A 15,013-nucleotide genomic window follows, 5' to 3' on the forward strand; every position below is an offset into this window, starting at 1 on the left:
GAAAGTTGACTAACAATTTGCTATATCACATTAAGTAATAGAGTCAATGTGGTGGGGTTTTTTTTCAGTACCGAAGTATGCACTGTAATTTGGAATGTAGGAACTAAGCTTTAAGCCTTGTTCAATAAATGATAGTAAAAATAATAATGCCTACATTCCCCAAATGTGGTCCCTTGAGATATGTGGACTTAACTCCCATCAACATATTCCTTGTTGGGCCTTATGGAACTGGAACGCACACAACTGGAATGTGATCATGTTGAGGAAAACTGTCTTAGTACATTTTGTAGGCTGAAGCAATGTATCTTCTATATATGATAATTTTCAAGTAACTGAGCTCTATACCCTTGGTATAATGCTAAGATAACAGCATGTAAATATTAATTAATCCTTTTCAGAATGACATGGCTTTGTATGCTTTAACTGCCATTGTCAGGCAATGTCAAGCTTCACAAGGCTAGGTGCTCAGTGACTTAAAGAAACTGGAGATGGTCTTTACTCCAGCAGTTCGAATCCTACGCATGACATAGTGAGCTCCCATCACTTGCCTCAGCTTCTGCCAACCTAGCAGTTTGAAAGCATGTTACATGTAAATAGATAAATAGGTACCACTTCAGTGGGGGGGAGGTAAACAGAGCTTTGAGTGGCAGTATAAATTCAACCAGTGTTGAATCTGCCCAAATGTGACATGTCATTGGTGGTGGGGAAAGCCCCAGATTATGATGCAGAATGCCCTCAAGTCTGAGTATGGAGCTAATCTGCCCCCCAGTGATATACTCTGGATAGCACACAAGCGTGAGCAGGACAGACTGGCAATTGTTGACTGCCAAACAACTATTTTAAAACAGCATTGTAGTCTCCTGGCTAATGTAACCATTGTGAATAGGTCCAAGTAGATATTTTATTGCTGATCACCTATATTACAAGAATCTTGCCAGACTGTCTGCCTTCCCTTGGAAAATAGCATATATAGACCTAAGGGTTTGATCTCAGGTATTTCCTCCCCTTTACCAACTCTAAGCTGAAATGTCTCTTTACTCCCCCTAGAGGGACTCCCTCTTCTTCAACCAGTAATTCTTCCACAACCATTGCAAAAGTTGTAATTGATTATGAAAGCTTGAGTCTCTCTATTTCTCACAGCAGGATTTTGTAAAGGGAGAGTAGTTTTTTACATTTGAAGAAAGTAGGGCAATCTGAAGAGCCAATTTGGTGTAACAGTTAAGGTGTCAGGGTAGAAATAAAAAAACCATTAACCAGGGACCTTGGGCCAGTCACTCTCTCTCAATCTTAGGAAGGAGGCAATGGCAAAACCACTTCTGAAATCCTACCCAAAAAATCTTCAGGGACTTGTCCAGGCAGTCACCAAAAATCACAATGACTCAAGGATAAAAAAACAAATAGTCAGATGTAAATAACCAGATCCACACACAAAAAGTTCAAGTTGACTATTTTATTGTTTTCTACCTATAATATAGAACTGCTTGCCTTCCTTTGGGAACAGATAAAGTTTCATGGAACTTAAGTGGGAATCAGTTATACGCCTCTTGCAACTGTGTCATCACTCAAAGCTAATTTCCAACCTGATCCTCTTCCTCTTTGCATGGCTGGTAGCTACCAATACACAAGGCAATCTGACCTCTTACACAGATAGGAATCCAAGATAGGTGCGATATTTATGATTGGAAGTTTTTGCCATCCACTTGCATCTGACCTTGGCACAATATTCTCTGTTCCACTATGGTCATCAAAGATTTGTATTTTGGAATGATCCTAGGCAAAATGTTCCTAATAAAATCAGCATTTGCTGAATCATCTTAAATTCATTCCAGCCAGAGTCACATTTTAAATACAGAAAACAGTCAAAGGTTGGAATGATAATATTAGGTGTCATGATTTCAAACTAATGGATGATGAATGTTATTTTATTCATTTTATTTTATTGTAGTTATAACCTAGCCTAATCCCAAAAGATTCTGGGTGGCATACAACATAAAAAGAAAAGAAAAAACTCACAATAATGAATAAGTTGAATATCAAAATACAATATACAGCAATTTATCTATGTACTATTTTCATTGTTACAAATATAGATGGGGATGAATGATGAACTGACAATAGTACATTAAACAAACCTGATTAACACATAATGCAAATTCATACACTATAATTCGCAATCCACAAATGATCTGGGTCCAGGGTTTTAAGCCAAATTTGCGACCCGTGATTGCATACATCACATGGTGGCCAAGCCCATAGCCAGTTTAGTGAAGGAAGGAATGTTGCAATATGATATGTGATGACACTTTGAAGATGCGAGTGTGGCACTCCTGCACTAAGTTAAACCAAAGAAATTACTTTATAGTATCATTTAGCGTGATGTGGTGCTCAATATTTAGAGAGGTTTTGTTCATAATTTAATATTTTAAATTGCAAAACACTTTTTAACCTAAGGTAATTAATTGCAGCCATTCACTGAACAGAGAAATTAAAACACACTTGTGGATTTCATTGAATCACAGAGCTAAACCTTTTCCCTGCCCCTCTAACACCAATCTTAAAGCCAACTCTACTCTGACAACAAAATATTCTATTCACTTATGAAACTGATTTGTTTTATTCATGTATAAATCACAATTGTCTGGGTTCATGAAACTAAACAAACTGTATTCATTGTAGAAATATCTTCCTTGGTTTTTAATTTTATTTTATTTGGGGGGGAAAAAAAACCTGTCATTATTCTTCTCTGTCCCATGTAAAATCATCAGCTACTTTAAACAACGAAGTATTCTAAGTCTCTTTAAAAGCATCCCTACACTTCCATGAGGCTCACTATAAATGTGCATGATCAGATCAAAACTTATTGAAATAAACTTGATTTTTAAATAAGTATTTTTGTCATATTATCCCAAAAGCTTGTTCTTTCTTCCAGAATAAAAAACAATGGATATTCATGAGGTTTTTAAAAAAAATTGTCTCATAAATTAAGCCAAGAATTCCGATTTACGAGATTTTGCTGTATTCCTGTTTCCTTCCTCTGCGATGTAGTATAAAAAATTTTTTTAAAAAAAACTGCTCTACGTTAACTAACCATGGATTTTCCCAGAGCCTTTCAATAAATACAGTAGGTTCGAAATGTGGCACCACTCATTCAGCCCTTCAGCCACGCAGACTACAAAGCTTCTTGCATATTTCAAAAAGAAAAAGAAAAAAGATCTACATTCTAAAGATTATGCTTGCACTATCGGGATGTAAGTTTAAAACAAATTGGACAAGGGAGCGTCTATAACTTGACCGAAAAAGACCTGCTCACTCCATTTCCTCTTTTCTGTCTCTTTCATCAGGCTGTTCTTGGGCCGCTGCTGCCCTCCTGCTGCTCTTTGGAGCCCACGCTTTCCCCATCGGAGATTCTTCCGGAGAAGAGGAATTTGGCGAGGATCCCTCCTCCAGCACTTCGGCAGCCGGGCGCGTCCAGCTGAACATTCTGACAGAGTTGGCTCTTTGGCTGCAAGGTACTGCGGCGACGTGGAATCAAGAGGTGAGTTCGGGCTCAGGGTAAGGAAGTCTGAAGGTTGGTCTTTGTAAGGAACCGAAAAAGGAGCGTGGCCCTTCTGAGCTCTTGTGACTTTTAACAAGGGAAGATCTGCCTCAATTTAGGAGGATGCTCCATTTTTCGGAACGGGTGTCTGTTTGCACCTTTTCTTGAAAAGGCCGGGAGTTGTTTTGATTCCCGTGCTTAGATGACTTTGAGCCTTGCAGTATGAAGTTAGCCTGGTGCGCGGCATGGGATTTGTACTCATATGGCTTGCCAATTAGAGTCCTATCTTTGCCAAAGAAAAAAAGGCAAAGCCTTGAGTAGGATACAATAACCTACTCGAGCATAGGCACTGCCAGTCCTATCTCTTTATGAATTTGAAAGTTTGCATATTGTTTAATGGTTCCATCAAAGGATCATTTTAATATGCTGTTTGGGAACATACAAATATTATTATCTAATAGCAGTGACTGGTTAAAATATTTGCTAATCGTGTGGTTATTAAAACAGAAATAAGCTTATTATTGAATAAGATTTCATGGATCTGAGCCATTATGATATAAACAAGTTTGGTTAGTTTTTTCATGACAAAATACTTTCTGGAAGCAAAAATTATGCAGTCTTTTTCATTTGCTGGATTGTTGGATATACAGCAGTGCATTCATTACAAGATTGTCTGGTTTCTATATAAGAAAGGGTTGTATCCTTTTTTTCCTAATTAAAAATAAAATTGAATAAATATTAGTTTTAACATTTAAGTATGTAAGACAATTCCAGGAATTTTATGGGAGAGGAATTCAGGAGGAAGTTACCTTCTACATTGTTCATTGTCAAGCAAATATCTTTTCACTTTCATTTTTAAGGGCATGATTGTTTTTCATAGCACTTCTAAATTGCTCAGTGTATCAGATCCTTATTCTTTATTTGGGTAGTATTTGCTTGTGGATTAAGCAAATTCCTTATAGACTATTTTAGTCTTTTTCAGTCAGGATTATAGTGGCTCAGAGAAAATATATTTTGGACAATTGACTGTATACTGCAATAGTTCCAATAAATTGAAATTATTTCCATGTATTTATGAAGAGACCCATCACACTGCTAGATATAACATTCCTATTGAAATTACACTTTGTGAACAATATAGCCTACACAGATATTTGTGATGCAGATTATCATTGTGTAGATGAGGATTTGTACATCCATTGTACTCTTTTTTTCTAGTGTCCTGCAACATATTTCTAATCTGAAATAGTTCCAGCCAGAAATGCCCCCATTTTGAGCACAAAACAGCTGTTCCAGCCCTGCAAGAAGTAGCTTGATATTCTTCTGAACATACCATTAGTATTTCAAGCTGTTAACATTTGTAGTATGGACAAAATAGTAGAAGTGTTTTCAATAAGAATTAAATTTCAAAAAAAGTAATGGGGGTGATTGGATTTTTCATCTCCTCCCACAATTGGGGCTGGCTATTTATTTGCAACAGCACATAATCTCTAAGGTTTTTTCCCCATTGCAAAATATATTTGCATAGCCTGTAAGAAAAAAAGAAAACTAAGAAACATATTAATTAAAATTCTTAAATAACCAGTTATGTGAAGTTTAAAGTAGTGTAAAACTTAGCACAACCATTATCAATACAAATGGCAAACCATTTCAAATTTTAAACCTTACTGCTGTAAAGTAATGTAGGTAGAATGTTCCAGATTTCTGCCTGCGAAATTTCTACATTGTGAAATGTAATGTTACATATTACTTTACTAGATGCAGCATCATACCTCCAGATATGCAACGTTTACCATTCTTACATTTTCAAGTTACCATGGCTAGGGATTCTAGTAACTATAGTTCTAAAACAGACTAATTGAAAGAGTCAGAAAGCCATATAAAACTATAGTAGATCACCTTCAATCAATTATATCCTTATGTTTTACCAGCTGTGCACGGAGCAAAACGCATGTAAAGGTACAATGGAAATTATGGCACAAAATAATCTTAACCTTCCAAGGATAATTAAAGAAGATGGATGCTACCAGCCTGGATTCCAAAAGGCAAGTAGAATATCAATATACACTGGAAAGATTTGTGTTTTTTAAATATCTTTTTAAACATTTTGTACTAAGCAGAGCAAACCTCTCATAAATACTTCAAACAACTGTGTCATTCAGCAACCAGAATAACAGGGAAACAAAAATAAATTATATATAAAAGTTGATATACCATTTCAGATCCATGTTTGAGGAAGAGAGGGGGCTTTAAATCCTGGAGATCCAAAGCAATCTTATCTACTCACAGCTTAAGAGAACACCTATGGATCTGTTTCTCCAAAACCTAATTTCTCTGTCTGCTCAGCTTGGATATATTATTTTATTCATTTAATATGTAGTTAATTACATTTAGATATAATTGAATGTACTGTACAATATTTAATGATCTATTGGAAACAGCAATAACTTTTCTTTTCATTTATTTAGGAAAGTTGTCTAAGAAAACTTTCAAGTGGCCTCTATGCATTCAGAACATTCTTGGAATATATAGAAGAAACTACACAAAGTAGTGTTTCTATATCAACAGGAGCACAGCACCTGGCAGAAACCTTGAAGTCAATGGTAAGCAATATTTACATTTGATCTTGCACACTTGTTCTGCTATATAATAGTAATAGCTGTATTTTTATTGACTGATTTATTAAAGTGATTTATTGAAATTCAATCCTCAACATTCTGATGGCATCAATAAGTGCTACAGGAGCTCCCTGGCAATCATAAATAGTGCATCTGTGTCTCACCTCAACTGGTGATCTGTTAGGGTATTGATACTGAAAAATATAAAAGCCTGGCAGAACCAGCAGGGCGACATATCTTCAGTTCATTGTTAATGCTTGGAATTGAAACATTATCTAATATACAAATCTTAAGTTCTGGGATATATATAATCACTTTGATCAACATGCATGTTATCAGAATACAGAAAGTTGTGGATATTTTTAATTAATGATTTCTTAAATCCATTGTTAACCTTTGCTTTGCCTAGTTGCTATAATAATCTCTAATGGGCAAATTTGAATTAAAGATTTTTCACTCTCAAAATGGCTGCCACAGGAATGCTGGCCTAATCATGACAATGGGCATAACTGCTACATTGGTTACAATACAGATTAATATTATTTATTTATATTCTTTATTATTTTTATAAATAAGACTAGGCAGTGAACATATTCAACCTTGCTCTTTCTATTTTCCCCAAAATATCCTGTGACATGGGTTGGGCTGAGAGTGAGTGGCCCAAAGTCATCCAGCTGGCTTTTAGGCTAAGGCGGGACTTGAACTCACAATTACCCCTTTCTTGCCTGGTGTCCTAACCACATTGGGGCATTAATTGGCTTTTTTATTATTAAATAATATAGTGAGAATATCTCAATTAACATAATGTAGATAAAATATAATTACCAAATACCAAAATGAAAGTTCTTGCCTGTAACAAGTGTAATATCTAGATTAAATGTGTAAAACATTCTTGCACACAAAAAAATAATCATGTTGTTTCTTCTTCCCTCCCTTTAACAGATGAACAATCCTGAGACTGTGATCACGCCACTTCCTGACACTCAGAAAACTCTTGCTGCAAAGTTAAGAGAACAGAGAGCTTGGAATATGATAGTGACCAAGCACTTTATTCTTCAAGCTTTTACTTTATTTATGGAGACCACTTCAAGAGTTATTCGCCTTCTATAATGAGTTAACTGTAATGCCTGAATGCTTGAAATGAGACATATCAAATATCCACATCTGAAACAGATGTCATGGTTGTTCTCCTGAGAGAATTTATTTTTTAGATGTATACTTATTTATGATATTGATATAACTTATTTATGGTATTTAATATATTTATTACATATTTTAATAATTTGACTTCAACTTAATTTAACTTTACTAGATAATGTATAATTATATTTTTATGAATCAATTTAATATATTAAAATATTTTTTAAAATAAAAAAAATCCTGCAAGTTTATAATGGACGCAAACTTTATCTCAATGCATGGCAATTATATTGCAGACCTATACCATTTACACCTTGAAATTCTAAATATTAAGTCCTTTATGCTACATTGTCATTCCAAAAGTGACATTCAAAAGGAAGCCTTGTAGTCACCAACTATCTAGGATAAATAATTTTTTGCCAAACCTGTTTTCATTCAACCATGCTGGAACTATTTCAATAGATGTTTCATAGAATGACAGAGTTGATTGAAAGCAACAAATTATCTGTCTTGGTAATTGTTTCCACTTTGAAACAGCACTTTTTTTTATCTTATAACATTCTATCAAAATCTACCTTCCTGTAATTTAAATCTATTATCCCATATTTCAGAAGGGAAAAAACTAGTCCTGACCTTTTCCTACGTGACATCCTTTCAAATATTTAAAGACTGCTATTATATCCCATCATCCTACAATCTTTTCTTATAATCTTTTTTCATAATTTTGATTTCTAGTCCCCTGCTCCATTACCATTCACAGAACATGTTCCAAGATTGAATCTGCCTCAGGTTGTAGTGCTCAGTACCAAACATAATATGTCCAATATAAAATAAAGTAGAATCGTTAGTTCTTGCAGCCAACAATTATATTCTGTTAATGCAGAGTAAAATTACTCTTTCTTGCAGCCACATTAAATTTTTGGCTCATAAACTATCCACAATCTGGCTTAAGCTTTTGTTATTTTTAGCCAATTTCTACAAGCTCTTCACGTTCAGTACAAATATTTCTATCCCTTGGATAACAGATATCCTATCCAATTTTATATAATCTGCAAGTAACTTTATCCATGTAGCAATAGTTTCTGGTTTAAAGACCTCTGGGCCTCTTGTCTGCTATCAACTTCAGTGTTACTACATCCTCGCTAGGCGCTAAATGTAGAGATTAACGTGCCAAATATTTATTTGTGACCTAACATTATTTTTATTTATCAGGTTGGCCTCTCTTTATTAAATTGTTTGAGCCTGGCCTGCACTCATGCTACACAGGTGGAAAGATCAGAAAAAAATAACTTTTCTTGAAATTTAATCATTTAGACTTATGCCACAACTTCCAATATTCCAGAAAATCAAAAATTTCTTTAGTCAATAATTTTGCCAAGGATTATGTTAGGATTCTCAAACGAGTTCAGTGGACTTGTTAACATTACTGAAATCAATTATATTAGCTTAAGGTAGCACTTCCCAAACTTTTCCCTTTATTGCCCAGTAATGCTTATCAGAAATTTCTTTTTGGTTAATATAGATAAAATACTTTAAGTCAATTTAAATGTCCCTGTTGTGACTGGGTAGTTTCTGTATTACCTAAAGAAAAAACAATTTTATCCAATTTTGGGTAATTTATCCAAGTTTTGGAAGCACAGATATAAAGTATTATATATTACATTATTTTCCTTCAGGTATTAAAATTAAGACCTTGCTCTCAACCCATGTTGGAAAAAAAATTAACATTTTAGATTCTAATTAATATAAAGGCAAGATTCAATCAAATTCATCAGTGATTTTGACAGTTGATTAAATAAACCCACCCATCTTGAAACAGATGAGACACACAGCATGCTATATTCTGAAAAAAAATCCATTAGATTGCCTCAATATAATTTTTAAAATCGAAATATTTATTCCAGTAGAAATGTGATAAATACATTACACCAACAAAAGTGTCATTTACATGTTATCAGATAAAACAGCTGGACAGTAAAATTGCGTAAGTATCCTTCTAGTCTCCGGAATGTATCCATCTTCAAAAGCATACTCTCAAAATACATTGATTAATTCCTTCAGCCCCAAAGTAGACTAGAAGGGGAAAAAAGAATAAAATCTATCAGTGAGATTGAAACAGCTACAATATGTAAATACCATGTCCAGCAACTTAATCACTGTAGCATTATGTGATTTCTAAGTAACTTCCAATGAATTCATTTTGTTTCAAAACGATGGGAATATACATTATCAAACCTTTATTATTCTAAGACAGCGAGCATAATAAAGCATGTAGACATCTCCAAGATTATGTGCTAAGAAGCAGGCAATCTTTTTTTTCTGTTGACAAACACTTGATTATGCTGCCAAAGCTAGCTGTTTGGCCCCCAGATTTGAATAGGAGCAATTAGGAATGACCCAATACAACCCTTGGATGATCTTTGAGAAGAGAGATCTTGAAGATTGCAATTCAAGGTAGGTGCAATTGGAGGATATGGGGGGTCTTCCATCTTTTCCTCTCAGCTGTTTATTTAAACATGCCTTGTTTTTAACTGCACCTTTTAAACTTTTTTTTTAACTTTTTGATCTACACTTTAATTGACTAGATCAGGCTTGTCCAACCCGCGGCCCATGGGCCGCATGCGGCCCAGGTCAGCTGGTAATGCGGCCCAGTGCCCACCCCAACCTTCGTGCAAGAGGACGAGCCAGCGAGGAGGAGGAGGAGGAGAGGCAGGTGCGAGGCGGGTCGAGGCGAGCGCCACGCCAAGCAGCAACAGAAAAGGCAGGCACCATCAGAGCCAAAATATCTGATGAGCACCTTGAGCACTCACTGAGAATTGCAACAAGTTCCATCGAAGCAAATATGGATGCATTGGTGGCTGAGAAACAATGTCAAACATCTCACTAACTTCATTTCCAAATAAATTTAATATGTTAACTATGTTTTCTATGGTTTTTTTGGATGATCAGGTATCGTTACTGTTATTTTATTTTATGTGCGGCCCAAACCAAATTTTCATCTTCTAATGTGGCCCAGGGAAGGTGAAAGGTTGGACAAGCCTGGACTAGATGAATGTTGACACTGTATAAGTTTCTGTAAGGAAATCACTTTCTCTCAACTCTAGGAACCATTTCTGTAGAACCTCAACAAGAAAACTGCAGAGATTTGTCTTGGTAACTTTGAAGAATTAGACATAATTAAACAGAAGAAAAAACAAATGTGTGATAACCTTTATTTTTTAAACCAAATGCCAGGTATATTTTAAGTATGCTGAATTCATGCTTCTATACACAATTTAAATATAAACTCAATTTACACAATTATGAGCATGTTAATATTAATTTAAATGAAGCTTTTTCTGAATTAAGGACTCAATTTGATCATTGATAATTTAGAGAAAAAAACCTACATGTCTGTTAAATCATTTTAAATTATTTAAATCTGAGGTAAGATTAATATTCCACAGAAACTATCATTTCAAATTTAACAGATTATATGCAGCATATTTAAAATATCATAGGCATATGACAAAATATAAAATTGAATAGACTACCATGTGAAGATTTATTTGAAATAAATGAAATAAAATGTAACTTAATTATAGTAGTTTTAAACATGTAGACCATAGGCTGTACTAAATTGCAAATTGTTTTTATAATAATAAAATTGATAAAAAGTTTTAGTGATTTTAGATAACTTTTATAATTCCAAAGGTGAAAATTCTTTTATGTACTGGTGAAAATGTAGCTCACATCAGTAGCTTTACAATGTAATGCTTTCTATCATAAATATAGAAGCAGTGTTATCAAATACTTTTCCTGAAATTCTATAATCTAGCAATTAAAATAAATCATAGGATTAGTAATCACAAGCATATGTTTTATATTATTTTTTTCCAGTATTTTTTAATTAGCAAAGTGTTTACCAGTGAAGTTAACTAATATTTGCAGATTATTTATCTTATGTCTATCCAGGAGTATAGAGTTTTAAGTTTATTTTTATTTTATTTATCCAATGTAGATGTTACTGATACTGGTTCTGAGTGGCTTTAGTATAAGACAGCTACTAACAAGACAAAATAAAACTATTCCATAAATGAACCAATTTGTTAATCTGGCCAGCAATACAGAAAGACTTATCACATAATGGGTAAGGGGCTTCAGTTACCCTAACAAGAGCCTGGCAAAAGGGCTTTAATGCTCTCCATAATATCATCAGAATGGGAGTCCCTGAGATTTCAGGGGCATGCTCATTCGTAAGGTAGGTGCCAAGGCAAAATTTTAGGTAATGTGAAGTTAATAAAACTTTATACAATTTTACATTAACAGAACATAACAGAACTTCATAAAACAATCCATGGGTAATATATGTTGCAGCCCACTGTACTTTACAGGAGGTTTAAAAATAATCACATACCTCAAAAGAGTTGGCTCAGGCATTCCAGGATCTGCACCTCTCTTAAAACCTATTTACAATAAAAAAATTGTGAACTTTATGAAAATATTAATGGCCTTCTTTACATAATATAAAATATATTTGTTGGTTAATTAACCACAGATTATATTGAATGCATCACTATCTTGTACCTTTCCCATATTCCATAGATTAGGTTCACATACTGCATTTAACAAGTGACCAAACTCAAATATTGTGGCTTACTTGTTGTATGAATCCTCCTATTTTATGCTTAACAAGACATATCTATGTGGGAATGAAGAATATTAAAAGACCTCTTGTCATTATATCTATAACCATGAACAGATTCTATTTTTACTAATAAATAGGATTTTATTTGCTGTTGAGCAGAAGCAGGAAAAGAGCTGTCTTAAGTACTAGCAAGTTAAGCTATTTGCTTAGTGAGACTGCAAAAAACATGTACTGCCAACAAAATAAAAATATTTATTAAATTTGCTTGCTTTATCCTCTCATTTGAAAATTTTGAATATTCTAGCAATATACTAAAACAGATTATCTTTTTCTCAAACCAGCATTAAGTTTTTCATAAACAATTAATAAAAGTTACATGAAAATGAGAATGAAAGGAATTTTAGTAAAAATTCATCTAAATATAATTCTTTATCCAGATTCAATAACTAGTAGTTTTAATGTATATTGTAAAACTGTTACCCAGAATATACCTATTGTTTAAATATGAATCATACATTTATTATACAAATATACAATTATCTTTGTAATCATTTAGGAGCAAATACTCATTCACTCTGCTTTTTGCTTTAATCTTCTTTCTCTCATGATTCCCACTATTATCCACTTATCTCACAAAAGCAGATATAAGCTTAATTTACACGTAAAGTACTAAATATAGATTAGGATTTCAGTTTTCCTATTAAAATGGAATGTTTATTTATTAGAGAAAAAAAGACTCTATAGGATATGTCATCTCAGAAATCGCTTACTAATAGGTACACTATAGTCAATCCTCATTATGATTTATTGTTATAAATCAATACTTAAAATGCTTTCACAGTCATTTACAAACATGTTCAGAATGGTAAAAAATCTGATTCACCCAGTGTGCATGGTCCCAGATTAGATCAAACTAGACAAATACTTTGCCTTCTTGTTTCAGCATTCATACTGTCAGTCCTCTATTTCTTATTTCATAGAACATAACTACCACACATAACAAGAATGGATTGTAATTAGAACTGGAAGCAGTATTAAGTTAGACCAGCAAGTGTTCTAAAATGGTTCTATAACCATTTTCAAACAATTTGTACAGGTAAGCTTTGATTTTGCAATAACTATTATTTAGGTGAATCAGTGAATGAGGACACAAACTGATAGTACAATTCCATTATAGTATACTCCATATCCACACTTATGTTTCAAATATGGGCAACAGCAGGAAAAATCAACTCTTTGGATTGTTTTATCATCATTCATTTGTCATCCATCTTCCACTCCTTTCTCATTCACACTTTTGCAAGGCTTCATTCAGATATATTGTTAGGCTGGATTTATTCATACACTAGACCAGGGCCCCCAACCTTTTTTGAACCAGGGACCGGTTTCACGATTATTTATTCTTCCACGGACCTGTACCTGAGTAACGCGAGACTCCACCGCCATCGTGACGGCTCTTCATTCGAAGCCGCCGCCCCTTTGACGAAACTAAGGCACGTGCACCCAAATGCCGCTTTCCAGCTGAAAACCCGGAAGCACTTTCCAACTGAAAACCCGGAAGCAACCGAAAACCCGGAAGCGCCTTCGAAACAAGATGGCAGCGCCCAAGCTTTGTGGCCCAGTAAAAAATGATCCACAGACCGGTACCAGTCCGGGGACCGGTGGTTGGGGACCCCTGCACTAGACCAGAGTTTACTGAATGCTCTATTGTTTCACAAAACTACATAATGGTTATGTAAACCCAGTCACAGCTTGTGAAAAAATATTCCAACAAATATAAATTAGGATCCAAAGGAGGCCACTCTATCTTTCAGTTATTTTTCCAGAAAATAAGCTCAAACTCTGAATTTACTATGTGTAGTTTAAAAATATGCAAAACTGCATTTGTATGATTTATTTTCTTGCAGAATATCTGTAAGACATCCATTAGCTGTTTTTTTACAATTGTACTCCATTCCACCATTAAGCAATTCCTTGAAAGATTACGGGCAGAACTGTATATGAAAATAATTATCTCCATGTGCCATCTTTCTCAACAGCCTTGATCTTAAACAAGATGAAAATCTTTGTAGAAAATGTTATTTTATGTATATATGGCATATATATGGATACATGGACAGAAATCTTATGAATAAACTGGTTGCATATTTCACTGCAATTTTGATCAATAGACATTCCATATATAGTAAAACAAATATGGTAAAAATAAAATAATTCAAGTCAATCCAGAAAAGTGCCATTGGGAGAGATAAACAAAAGAGAACACCCTTTCTCTCCCTCAAATAAGGTATATATTCCACAAGTAACTATTCTACAGTAACAAGATCTTGGGATGGCACATTTGATTTAAGGCAGAATACTAACTCAAACTATTACTGGCAATAGAAAGTCAATACCTCAGAGATGTGCTGTAAATCCTTCCATTCTTTGATCTATTTTCTTTTTACAGACATCCTATAAAGTGTAAGCATCAGGACTGTTTTTTTGTTGGGCACTAATTCTGTTAATTATTTGGCTTGTCTTTAAGATTTTTTCCATTACATTTCAAAGAGAGAATAAACCGAACTTGTTACCATTTAGTTTCTATTCTTTCATACCCCAAAGTTGCCATTCTTCTTTTAAAAAGCCTCTGTCAACGGGTGCTGCCTGGAAGGAAACCGATTGGACTACCTATCTTGCAAATTTAATTCGAAGGGAGCAACAATAACTATCGGGGAAAAGGATCCTTTTGACTTCAACTCCCCATTCCTTGTGTTGCAAGAAACGATTACAGAGGCCCATCTGAGCCGCAAAGGACTACAGAGGTGGCTCAGCCGGGTAACGGAGATCCTTGTCATTTTTGGCAGGGCGTCGCTTTAAGACCGATTCTCCCCCTCCGCACTGACCTAAATAAAGTACCACAGGGATGAAGCCCCAACGGATGGCCAGCTGGCCACCTTTGAAGAGGTGCTGCAGTCGCTGCTTAGCTTCCTTGCTCAGCTTCGGCATAACGGAAACAGCTCAAAAACAGCCTAAGCGCGATGGCGGCGGTTACAAAGCCTTAACCTTAACCCGGCTGGCCCTATAGCGCATGCGCAACGGCCTTCGAGGCGG

At 34.7% G+C, this 15,013-nt stretch overlaps 2 protein-coding genes across 2 annotated transcripts; one reads left to right on the forward strand and one right to left on the reverse strand.

Moving 5' to 3' along the window:
- Window positions 1-3,165: 3,165 nt before the first annotated feature.
- IL6 (interleukin 6) lies at window positions 3,166-7,438 on the forward strand. Its single transcript, XM_087918099.1, has 5 exons — window positions 3,166-3,248; window positions 3,342-3,535; window positions 5,467-5,580; window positions 6,004-6,138; window positions 7,096-7,438. The coding sequence occupies exons 1-5, from the start codon at window positions 3,230-3,232 to the stop codon at window positions 7,261-7,263; spliced, it is 630 nt and encodes a 209-aa protein (XP_087774225.1). The 5' UTR covers window positions 3,166-3,229; the 3' UTR covers window positions 7,264-7,438.
- Window positions 7,439-9,167: 1,729 nt separating this feature from the next.
- TOMM7 (translocase of outer mitochondrial membrane 7) lies at window positions 9,168-15,003 on the reverse strand. Its single transcript, XM_026706391.2, has 3 exons — window positions 14,806-15,003; window positions 11,690-11,738; window positions 9,168-9,366 (listed from the first exon to the last, which is right to left on the reverse strand). Exons 1-3 carry the CDS (start codon window positions 14,906-14,908, stop codon window positions 9,351-9,353), a joined length of 168 nt encoding a protein of 55 aa, XP_026562176.1. The 5' UTR covers window positions 14,909-15,003; the 3' UTR covers window positions 9,168-9,350.
- Window positions 15,004-15,013: the final 10 nt, after the last annotated feature.

This window comes from Pseudonaja textilis, chromosome Z (assembly GCF_049901715.1).
Source record: "Pseudonaja textilis isolate UNSWEBS1 chromosome Z, rPseTex1.2, whole genome shotgun sequence".
NCBI lineage: Eukaryota > Metazoa > Chordata > Lepidosauria > Squamata > Elapidae > Pseudonaja > Pseudonaja textilis.